This window comes from Erpetoichthys calabaricus, chromosome 1 (genome assembly GCF_900747795.2).
Source record: "Erpetoichthys calabaricus chromosome 1, fErpCal1.3, whole genome shotgun sequence".
Classification (NCBI taxonomy): domain Eukaryota; kingdom Metazoa; phylum Chordata; class Cladistia; order Polypteriformes; family Polypteridae; genus Erpetoichthys; species Erpetoichthys calabaricus.
Window position 1 is genome coordinate 132,808,822 of NC_041394.2, and position 12,760 is coordinate 132,821,581.

The 12,760-nt window shown below is 40.7% G+C and overlaps 1 protein-coding gene across 4 annotated transcripts in view; it reads left to right on the plus strand.

Moving 5' to 3' along the window:
- si:ch211-127i16.2 (probable flavin-containing monoamine oxidase A) overlaps window positions 1-12,760 on the plus strand; it is a 98,908-nt gene that overhangs the window by 33,672 nt on the left and 52,476 nt on the right. For all 4 annotated transcript variants that reach the window (XM_051934826.1, XM_051934832.1, XM_051934840.1 and 1 more), the window contains one exon: window positions 7,166-7,323. In XM_051934826.1, the coding sequence (XP_051790786.1) occupies window positions 7,166-7,323 (158 nt within the window). The remainder of the gene's footprint in view (window positions 1-7,165; window positions 7,324-12,760) is intronic.

Consider the following 12,760-nt stretch of genomic DNA (forward strand, 5'->3'; position numbering starts at 1 on the left):
GAAGATCATTGTCCACAGTATGCAAATTCACATTTCCTACAACCATGCCAATGGGCATGGGACGTCCGGTCAGAATCTCAAACGGCGATAGTCCCAGTTGTCGGTGTGTCCGTCCCCTTAGTCCCATTAAAGCTAAGGGTAGTGCATCCGGCCATGATAAATTAGTTTGTTCACAAATTTTTGCGAGTTTAGCTTTTAAAGTGCCATTGCATCGTTCTACGATGCCTCCGCTTTGGGGATGGTATTTACAATAATGGTGCACATTAATTTGGAGCCAGGTGGTTAATTCATTTATAACGGAGTTCACAAAATGAGTGCCATTATCTGTTTGTAACTTTTGAGGGATACCCCATCTTGGAATAATCTCTTTAATTAGTGCTTTAGCTACTGTTTTGGCATCGTTGTGTTTTGAAGGGAAAGCCTCTACCCATCGGGAGAACACATCGACAATCACAAGACAATATCGGTACCCTTTAGACGGGGTTAGTTCAATGAAATCCATTTGGAGGTGTTCAAACGGACCCATTGGATTAGGGGTAACGGCGGGACTTACCTGGGTACCTTTTCCCACATTAAACTTTTGACATATTGCACAGCGTCTGCAAAATTGCTCTGCATATGTAGAGAAACCTACAGCTTCCCAATGTTTTTCAACATCTCGAACCATGGCATCTCTACCTGCGTGATCGAGGCCATGGGCGATTTTTGCCATTCCTGGGAAAGAGGCTTTTGGGAGAAAAGGTTTGTTAGTGTGTTTATGAGTCCAGACTCCATCAGAGAGGGACCCTTCTTTGGACCATTTTCTCCTTTCGATATCCGTGGATGCATTCTGTAAAGAAATAATTTGATTATCAGGGTCCTGGTCATTTCTCTGTTGGAATAAAGAAATTGGTGTGTTATTATATGCAGCCTCTTTAGCAAAGTGGTCAGCTAATTCATTTCCTTTGCTAACAGGATCCTGTTTTCCTGTGTGAGCTTGACATTTAACAATCGCTAGCTTTGATGGTTTGGTTATAGCTTCTAAAAGGGATTCGATCAATTTCTGATGTTGGATGGGTTTGCCAGTACTGGTCTTAAATCCCCTTAGTTTCCATAGTGCTCCATGATCATGGCAGACTCCAAAAGCATACCTGGAATCCGTATAAATTGTTACGATCTTCCCTTCGGACAGCTGACATGCTCGAGTGAGTGCTACGAGTTCAGCTGCTTGTGCACTCAAGCTTGATGAAATTCCATTTGCTTCCAGCAGGCGGTTCCCTTGGACCACTGCGTAACTGGTTGAGGGTGAAGTTTTGGCTTGTACTAGGATAGAATGTACAGCGTGAGGCACTTTAACTGTTAGGGGGCTCATGAGAACTACATCCGTGCTTGCTAATACAGCTTCTGTTGTTGCAGCCACAGCACGAAGACACGGAGGAAGTGCTGCGGCCACTGGATCCAGTTTTTTAGAAAAATAAGCCACCGGTCTTTGTTTATCTCCATGTTGTTGCGTCAGTACTGCATTCATAAATCCCTGCTTTTCGTCCACGAACAAAGTGAATGGACGAGAATGATCAGGCAAACCAAGCGCGGGCGCAGATAGAAGAGCAGTTTTGAGGTCACAGAGAGCCTTCTCAGCCTGTTCATTCCATTTGACCTGGCCAGAAAGGGGGATGCCAGGAGTATTAGCCAATTGTTGCAACGGCTGTGCTCTTTCAGTAAAATTTAGAACCCACTGTCTGCAGTAGCCCAGAATACCTAAAACAGACATAACCTGTTGTTTTGTGACCGGTCTAGGAAGATTTTGGATGGCTGTAATGCGATCGCTAGAGAGAGCTCTTGTTCCATACGTAATGTCATGACCTAGATATTTTACAGTTGTTTTGATTAGCTGCAGCTTAACTTTAGAAACTTTATGGCCATTGTCCCCCAAAAACAGCAACAATTTCTGGGTATCTTTTGTACAATCTTCTTCCGTAGCGCTACATATCATTTCCATCTACATACTGTATCCTGTCCGGCCAAAAGCCTTCTAAATTTTGGGCAAGAGCTTGTCCATATACACAAGGGGCTTCAGTGTATCCCTGAGGCATGACGGTCCATTTCCAACGGCGGTACCGCGTTTGACGAGATCGGAATGTACGGCGGAGATGCCAGCCTCTGCTTCAGGAGACAGAGGATATTGGGCACGGTGCGGGCGGAAGGAGGATTTCGGGTGGATCACCAGAGGCTCACAATGGGCTATCCTTCCATAATCATTCTTTCCCTGGGACCATAGTGAATCAGGGAGCATAGAGAGCCAAGAAGGGAAAGTGGTTTGCAATGGACAAGCAAAAGAGGAAGGACGGCACAAAGCGCGATGTACTAAAAAATCAGTTTGAAACACCACTTTAGTTATTAAATGGTCAGGAGTATCAAAAATACCCGGAGTAACTTGTAACCAGTCTGTTCTTTCAAGGCATTTTTCTACCCTTGGTCCTATTTCCCCCCATTTAACAGTGCGCGATTTAGCTAAGGAAATATGAGGCATTGAGCCGCCAAGATAATATATATGCTGTGAGCATGTAAGATGAACAGAAGCAGCTGCCTTTGTGGATGAAATAAAAACACAGGAGATGTGAAGGGTTTCGGGGCGAGTACCAGAAGTAAGGAAAGATTCTAGCCAGGGGGTGTCTACTTCTATAGGGAAGTATTGGGCAGTACAGTGTAAAATGTCAGGGGCCTGTAAATTGGGAAAGAGACAAGGGGAAAAAGAGTGTAGGGCTTTGAGGAGAATGGTGTGTGGGGAAATATCTAAAGTCCATGCTGCAAAAGAGGGTTTGGGGTAAGGGGTAATTTGACACAACAACTTGGGGGTTGAACAGAAAAAACCTTTGTCAGTCATAGAAATAGAAAGAGAAAGTTTTGTCATGAGATCTCTTCCTAAAAGGTTAACTGGACAGAGCTGATTCAAAAGAAAACGATGCAGTAAGGTATGTCCGCCAGGACGTGACTGGACTTGAAGAGGTTTTGATACTTGAAGAAGGTGAGGTTGTCCAGAAGCAGTAAGCACAGTAACAGTCTCGTTCGAGGCAGGGACCTTTGCCAGCGAGAGGGTAGATCGAGTGGCACCAGTATCGATTAAGAAAATAGTCTCAGTGCCATCAACGAACAATGTCAGTAAAGGATCAGTCTCTGAATTATGGGTGAGCAAAGGTAGTTGAAAAGAGTGGCTGGAGGTCCCTGCGTTTTCCTATGGCCAGTATTGTTGGTCAGGTGTGTCAGAAAAAACAGGTGGAATAGGGGGAGGTGGGGGCTGTTGCTGTCTGTGAGGGCACTCCCGACGAAAATGTCCAGTTTCACCACAGGCGTAGCAAGAGTAGGAATTAGCATTGGAATTAAAGGGAGAGGGAATAAAAGGATTCTTATTGTGGTCAACAGGAGGAGCTCTAAAACCACCTCTTCCTCGTCCTCGTCCCCTTCCTCTAATGCCATATCGTCGGCCTCGGTCAGGAGTATTCCTGGTATAATAGTTCATCTGTGCTGCCAATAATTTGGCATGAGAGTCCGATTCCTTCTGCTTAGTTTGTTTTTCGGCATGTTCAGCATGTCGTTTGACTTCATCAAACGCGGCACTTTCCCACTCAATACAGGAAGTGCGGACCTTGTTTTGTATATCAAGGCGCAAACCGGAAACAAAAGGTGGAACTGCAGCTCGGGTGCGGTCATCAACATTTTCCAAGCCCGAGTGATTAGCCATAAGGTCTTGAATCCTATGTGCCCATTCATCAACCGTCTCGTCTCTCTTTTGTTTTGCAGCAGAAATTAGGGACCAGTCCGTTCCTTTTTTATATTTTTCTGCAATATTTTGTCTCAACGCCTCCCATTGTGGGTTAAATTCGCCTTCTCCACCTATCCCCTGTCCTCGAGTTAAAGCTGGGTTCCATACCCATGGAACGTCATTGCGGACACCCCTGCTAACAGTGGCCCATGTGGTCCCAAGCTTTCGACGAAGTACCTGGGTCCATTCAGCAGCGTTAGGCTTATACATGCTATCTAACTGATCAAGTTGTTCAACAAATTTTAGTCCTCCTACTTCCTTTGGATCTGGAAGTGCATTCACGACATCTTTTAGTTCTTGGATGTCCCAGTTCCGATTTATCATAACTGTTGTGGGATTTTGGGGTCCGGCTGGATGGGCAGGGTTATAATGAGGATTGGGAACTTCTATTAAAGGGCAAGTAAGTAAAGGTGAAGGATCAGAAGAGAAAAAAGTTGGAGCTGGTTTGTGAGTGGAGGTTTGACTTCGAGTGCATTTGGAGACGGGGGTTTGTCTAGTACAGGGTGGGTCATCACGATGGGTAGAGGGGTCATAGTGATCTGTGCCTGGGGGATCATCAGGGGAAACTTCTGCTAGTTGTAGTGCAGGGGGGGCAGTCGGAATGGGGGATAGAGGAGGGGATAATGGAGGTGCCTGAGGTTGGTACTGAGGAGGGGAAAAAATAATAGGATAAAGGGGGTCTTTATTTGGATTATTCTTCCTTTTCCTCCCATCTGCCTGTGGTTCAGTGCCTGTCTGAACTTTCTGTAATGTAATTAGTAATTCCTCTTTCTCCTTTTTAGCCTTTCCCTCATTTGCCCGCAACAATTCATTCTGTTTCTGTACTGCTTCTAAATTTCTGTCTTTAATTACTAATTCCCATCTATCGAACATATCCATTCGATACGGTCCACTATTATAACAACCCTGCTTATTCCTACACAGGATCTTCCTAGTTTCCTGTATTTCACTTACATCTCCTGTCCCCTCTATCGGCCAACGCCCACCACTCTGTCTATTCCATTTCTTACATGCCTTCTTGAAATCTAAACCTGTCTTCTTTTCTATAAATTTCCTAGGAGACCCATTTTTACGGGGCGTCTGTTGATCCTCCGAAAATAATTCTTCCAGCATTAATGATTTTGATCCCCCTGTGCGGCGATTAACAGGCTTACTGTTATAAGTTCCCATTATGTCCCCTTGCCCTCCCGGGTCCTGTATTTAATTTTCCAACTATATACTGATTCGCCTAATCCCTTGTACGTATGAATCAGCGAGGTATTAAGTGTGCCACTCACTGTTCCCTTACTGTTCCCTTCTTTTTTCCCAAGGGGAGACACCTAACTATCGGTCCTGTCCCAGTTCCCAGGAGAACACGGTATTGTTGCTATTAGTATGTAGATTTATTTATTCCGTCCTAACAGCAATCCTGCAATCTGTGCTCTTTTTCTGTTTATGTTTCCATACATATATATACCACCCCGTTACTCGTCCCGTTAGCCTGTCCGCTCACATCCCCGGATTCCAGCTCAGGTGACTTCGTGTCCGATTCGGTTCAGCAGAATACTACATCAATACGTCCAGCCGAGTCTAGGATATGGGTGAGGCCAGTATCCTTTCGTCAGACCTTTCGTATGCGTCAAACTGCTTGGGTCAAGTCTCCATCACCTTAAGCAACCCGTTGAGATATGAGTATGACTAGACGGTCAACAGGAAACTCGCCCTCCCGTAATTTAGAAAATAAATAAAAAAAATGTTCGGAAATTCCCCGGTGCTTACCCCAGCCTGGAAGTGTGCAAGCTCTGTCTGGAAATCCGTTCAGTCACCGTGGATGTAGCAAAGAGGAGACCAGGGGCTCCTCACGCAAGAACTGTTTCAGGACAGGGCAGTCCTAACTTTTGCCGGAGCTGCATGCTCTGCTGCCGGAGCGCTCAAGTTGACGGCAGTCCGCTGGTAAGACGGATCACTGAAATGGTCTCGCTGGAGGAGTCGACCGGCCGTCTCTTGCCCCACGTCCGGGCGCCAAAAACTGTGGACACTTTTTGTGACTGAAGACAGAGAAGAAAATTAAAATTAGTAAAAACCTTTTATTGATACATACCAGACAAGGGTAAAATGACAGAGAAACACAGTCCTAGGACACCGCACTTCATCTGCCTCGAGCGCAGATATCCTTGCTCTTTTATACCTTTCTAGTCTCCTGATCGTTGACCATGTAAGCAATAAAAATAGCGTCCTGACTCATTTTGTATTATTCCAATTTGTAAAGTCCTTACCCTAAAGGTATATTTTCTTGTCACACACATCATTGAGAGAAAACTTCCAGAAAGTATACATGCTTTTTGTCACGTACGCAAAACACAAACAAGTTTGATCATTCTGTTCTATTTTCTGTACTTACACACATACATTTTGTTCAATTACATCATTTTATGTTTTTACAAATCCTTGAATTGTTCTAGACAAAAACAGATAAATGTACCATTGTTAGAATGGACACAATCACATTTACAGTTTAGCATTTGCTTTAGTGCTTCTCAGTTCTTGTGACAGACCAGTATGTATGCTGGCATTCACAGAAAAATAGTTTCTGTTCACTGAGTAATGTATGAACTGAAATTTTACATTTGTTGTAATTTAGTTAATATGTCTGCATTGTACAGTCATCTGTGATGTTGCTGTCTCTCCTGCCTTCTACGGAATACATATGGGGTAGTTTAAGTAAAATTGTTCACTTAATTTGTGCAGAATTTTAGGAGAAAATAGAGGACAAATTCATTTATTAAAATTGGTCTCTTAAATATTCATCTGAACAGACAGCAGCATTGTGCAACCTGATTACACACCAGATTTGAGATAATACTTCATTTATTAAATTCTACAGCAGGCTAAGCAATATTCAGATGATAAAATTACCACTTTTTCTTCAATGTTTTTGGATCGTAGGTATCTAACAGTATTTAGGAAGATAATTAAAGACATATTTTAAAGCTCTGTTCAATGTAGATTTTTCTTATATAAATTCAAATAGGTTTTCAATAAAACAAGTTCAGCTACAATGAAAACCAACAGGTACAGTGGTTCTCCAGTAAAATTAAGAAACATTGATTTTTTTGCTCTGAAAAACTGTAAATTTCAATTTAATTCACTGCCACTTCTGAGGGCCTTGCCCTATTTCATGGTTGACAGAGTGGGTTTTCTCATGAGGAATCTGAAGATTATGAACCTTATTCTCCCTGCCTACAGTCTAATATTTTCTTTGTTTTACAGTTAAGTAATTTGAAGTACTATTCACTCTTTTTCCTTCCTTGGTGCGTAACATCATTTTAAAAGTTAAGATTGTGATTTTTCCCTATTGCTTGATTGATAATGGTCTTTTTTTCACAGAGGCAAAAGAGTGTGTGGATTTGGCTTGCAGGGCTGTCTTTGGGATGGAGAGCAATGTCATGTCTTTTCTTTACTTTTTAATGTATTCTTCTGCCTCTGGTGGTTTCATGCCTCTCGTGGAAGCAACCTATGGGTCTGCACAAGAATTCAGAATAAAGGTATGGGTCATATACATACTGTACATACGGGTCAATGTAATGGAATCAGTCAGAGAATGAGTTAAGATGATTTAAAGAGTAGAAAATGTTAGATATTGTATTTGCAGTGAAGTTAATACAGTTCAGAATTCAGTACTGTTATCTTATTGCATGCACTACAGTCCACTTTTCCAAAGTGAAATATAATTATCTCTATCAAAATATTAAAAGTTAAACATTTTATCTCTGTAAAGATAAAGCATTGATATTTTCCGAGACAACTAACATTTTCAGGATCAAACAATAAATCTAGTTTACTGTATAGCCATCTTAATTAATCAGTGTTTACAAAACCCTATAGGTAACATTTTATATTTACACTCCATAATCTTTTTAAATATGTTATCCATAAATTTTATGAAAAGAAGTAAAACTTCTGCTCATATTCGGCACAACTTTATTTGTCCCTGGTGGGGTTTTTAGGGTGTTAGTCATAAAGTCTTTTCTGTTATTTAGATAATCTTCTTTTTAAGCCTGCATATGCTGGGCTCATGTCCAAATGTCTGTTAATGGCAGTTTCATTTGAGAGCCACAATTCAGCTAGCTCTCTGACACTTTATAGATTAGCCTTGGATTTTACTTGCACCGTGTTCCAGTTAAATGTGTGGCTGGTTGAGCTTGTATGTTTGTATATCAGAAATCATGATTCCTTCCTTCTGACAGCATTGCGATGTTCTTGTATGTGTGTTGAGAGTGTTTTAGATGTTTGTCCCACATATACAGCTGGCCGTGCACTGCATGGAATACTGTATACTGGGTTCCGTGTTTCTGTTGCGGATTTCTTGCTTTTGGCATTAAAAACAGTCCGCAGAGTGTTTGCAAGTTTATGCACTTTTTTGATGCCTGATCTGGACAGAATATGTGCTATACTTTCTGATACACCACTGTGATATTGAAGAGTGTGCCAAGTAGGATGTTAGATCAGGTGGTGAGTTGATTATTTGCTGAGGTCTGTGGCATTGTTTGATAAACGTCTTGGGGTAGCCATTTGATGCGAACAGATGGAAAAGATAATGTCTTTCATTCTTTTTAGTATTCTTTGTATTACAGTAGTTGTAAATCCTTCTGAACAGAGTCTGAACACAACTCCGTTTATGCGATTAGGGTTGATTTCTAGAAAAGTGTAATATTTTGTCTGCATAACATTCTTTGCGATAAACACTCAGAATTAAGGCTGTGTCTTTCCCTCTTTCAATGGAGATGTCTAGGAAATGAATGCATTGGATCATTACTTGAGTTGATGTGACTATGGAATTCATTCAACTGGTTGCTTTTTAATATGTGGAATGTGTCGTTAGGTGTGAACTGGGTTGGAGACGCACATTCAAATTGCTGCATAACTAGTTCATCTAAGAGACCTGATAATGGACCTTCCATTGGAATGCCTTCTTTCTGTCTGTAGTATTTTCCATTAAAATAGCGGTGAGTTTTCTGGCAAGGTGATATTAAATGCATTATGTCCTTTGTGGTCGGCTTCGTTCATGCCATTATTGTGGGGGTCGTTGTTTAGTTTTGTCAGTAAAGTCTCAGTAGCTAGATGAATTGGAATCATAGTATTCAGTGACACGACATCAAGCGAGACCATGATTTCATCATCAGTGATGGATACATTCATCAGGCACTGCAATGCCATTCAGTGTTATTAACAGAATAATATGAATACTATGTTAAATGTTTGAGCATATAAAAAAGTCTTTTAGATACTCCATTAAAAGACATTTGGATGTGAACCCAGCATATTCAGGCTTATAAAGAAGAACATCTAAATAATAAAAAAGACCTCATGACTAACACCCTCCAAACCCCACCTTATTGATCCAGCCCCACACCCTTCAACAGCTATATATTGCCTTTGATTCCTGTATGTCTAATCATTTTCCTCTGATGGAATAAACGAATAAAAAACTGGTTTAAGATATGTGATTCATTTTCTCCCTTTGTGGATTACTAGCTACAAATATGCAAACTATCACAGACCTATATACACTGACACACACACACTGTTTGTATAAAGGAGTCCCTGTAACATTTCTTGACACACTTCTGCTGAATAATTTGTTGGATGAAAGTCCTCAGTGTTAGTGTGTCAGAGAGAGGATGTGCAGCATTGTTCATAATAACACTGAGTTTTGTCTCCATTCTCTCCTTCATTACTACCTCAAAGGGGGTCCAGAGTGTGTCCCATAACTGAGCCTGCCATTTTTAATTAATTTGTTAACACAGTGATGTTGGTAATTGAAGTGATGTTACTGGCTCAGCACACCACAGCATAAAAAATTGCACTGATCATCACAGAATTGTAGAAGATGTGAAGAATGTCACTACCCACTTTAAAGAAATGCAATATTCTCAGAAGAAAGAGCCTGCTTTTCCCTTTCTTATGTAGTTCCTTTGTGTTCCAAGACCAGCCCAACCTGTCATTAATGTGGACCTTCAAGTAATTGTTGGAGCACACCATCTGTACATCCACTCCTTGAATAGTGATCAGACATAGAAGCTCTTCATTGCGGTGAACATTAATAACCAATTCCTTGGTTTTGGTGTTGTTAAGCTGCAGACACTTTGTACCAAGAAACAAATTTATCCACCTGACTCCTATACTCTGTCTCATCCCCTTTATCAATACACCTCATAAGTGCAGAATCGTCTGAGAATTCCTGTTGTTAGATGTATAGTCTGAGGTGTACAGAGTGAAAAGAAAATGAGACAGGACTATTCCTTGTGGTGCTCCAGTGTTGTTAACATCCCTATCAGAAACACAGTCCTTGAGTCTCACAAACTGCAGTCTGCCATACAGATAGTCCATTATCGAGGACATCATAGGCTTATTTATCTGCATATCTTTGTGCATACCCCTTAACTGGGATGCCTGGATGGTATTGAAGGTACTGGAAAAATGGAAACACATAACATTAAGTAAATACTGTTTATATCACTTCTGTGCATTACATCATAATCATTGCAAACTGTCCAACATTCTACTTTTAAGTGAATACTGCATATATGATTACCTTTATTCTACATATTGTTACTTATCTATACTAATAAAAGGCAAAGCCCTCACTGACTGACTGACTGACTCACTCACTCACTGACTGACTGACTCACTCATCACTAATTCTCCAACTTCCCGTGTAGGTGGAAGGCTGAAATTTGGCAGGCTCATTCCTTACAGCTTACTTACAAAAGTTAGGCAGGTTTCATTTCGAAATTCTACGCGTAATGGTCATAACTGGAACATATTTTTTGTCCATACACTGTAATGGAGGAGGCGGAGTCACGTATCGCGTCATCACGCCTCCTACGTAATCACGTGAACTAAAAACAAGGAAGAGATTTACAGCACGAGTCAAACGCGGGAACGAAGGTAAATTACGTTAATTTTTGAGTGTCTTTTAATACTGTGTAAGCATACATATTAACACATGTGCAATTAAACGTGTGCATTTACGGGGTGATTTGTCAGGCTTAAAAGCTCGCCTTTTATCAAACGCGGAAACAAAGGTAACTGACGTTGTTCACTGTCTTTTAATACTGTGTAACCATACATATTAACACATGTGCAATTAAACGTGTGCATTTACGGGGTGATTTCTCAGGCTTAAAAGCTCGCCTTTTACTAAAAAGGTAAATGCAAAACTATTTTCAATCAGTTTAATGAAACTCTCCCGTTAAGGATTACAATAACATATTCGCGAGATAAAAGAACGAAGTAGGGGGAAATGACGGAAGAGCCGCAAACAGCGAAGAGCAAAAAATTAATTAAACAATTGAGAAGGGAGCGAGTGAAGCATTCAAGCATGTTCATAAGGGAAACAAAGCACGGTGTAAAACGTAAGTTTAAATTAAGTTTATAGAAACGCTCCCGCTGCGGATTGCAATAACATATTCGCGAGATAAAAGTTTAATGAGAAGACGCGAGGTATAAACGAACCACACGCCGTGGCGCAACGTTAGGGGCAACAGTTTCAACCATTCTATGATCTGCTTCTCGCAACTGAAAGACGGCACATGGCGGATGTTAGCCGACTTGCTGACCGCAACATTAGGGGCTTCAACTCTGGCGCTGACGCCACATCTCAGTGCCAACACTTTCCAGACTCTACTTAAAACACACGCCCTCCTCACTGGACAGTTAAAAAGACCAATCAAACTAACGATGACATCAAGTATTACCCAATCAAAAGTAGGAAAGGAGGCATCTTCATAAAATACGTGTGGGATGATTTGCATGAGACGCTGCTTTAAAAAAAATGATAAAAAAAATACGGGAGAAATCCCGTCCAGTATTGATTCAAAGCGGGACGCGCAATTTCATTCTGAAATGCGGCACGATTCCGTATTTTAAAGGACGGGTGGCAACCCTACAGTGCCAGGTAACCACCCATACAATCAGATTGTGATTCAGACTAGGAATGGAATGAATGTAATTACCCCGATCTACATACAAGCCGAAAGTCTTGCAACATTCAAAGATGATGGTTTGGGATAAGTACACCATACAACATAAAAGAGCTTATGAAGCCTTGAACCGAAAAAAGCAACATCTCAGAGATCGTAAAAAAAAAATAGGAGGTAATGTCGTTTTACTCGCTGTAGATTTTAGTCAAACATTACCAGTTATTCCACGAGGGAGACCAGCAGATGAACTCAACGCGTGTTTAAAATCCATGCTTCTCCCACGCTCGGTTATATGTCGCGTGTTCTCGGGTAGGTACACCAAAAAGTGTATACATTTAAGCATGTAATGGACAAACAAAAAATGAGGTATACCCGAGGGCACTGCAGTAGTACTTAATCTAACTTTACTTCTTAAATGTTAATGTTTTACTGTTTAATAATTTATACGCTTCTTATATGTTGTTCAAATTCTTTTATCAAAATACCAGTGACAGCGCAATGCACGATAACATGGAGTGAATACACCATACGCATCCGCCCACGGCCGCCCTGGTGTGCACAGATAGGAGTTGATTCTACAATAAAATAAAATAAACATAAAAAGAGTAATACAATCATCACCCATAAAGCGGATAGTAGACGTGACGTACTATATGTGTACCAGATTTCAAGTCAATAGGTGAAACGGTTTGCGAGCTACAGGTGATTTAAAATCCTGGACAGACACACAAATTGCCACGGTAGCAAATTACAGAAGAAGATTTTACTGTTTAATAATTTATATTTATATGAAATGTGCTTCTTATATATTACTTCATATTCTCATATGATAATGATGTTAATATTTATATTGATTTCTATGTTATTGAAACTGCATGTATGTGTGTATATGTATATATATATATATATATATATATATATATATATATATATATATATATATATATATATATATATATATATATATACTAGCAAAATACCCGCGCTTCGCAGCAGA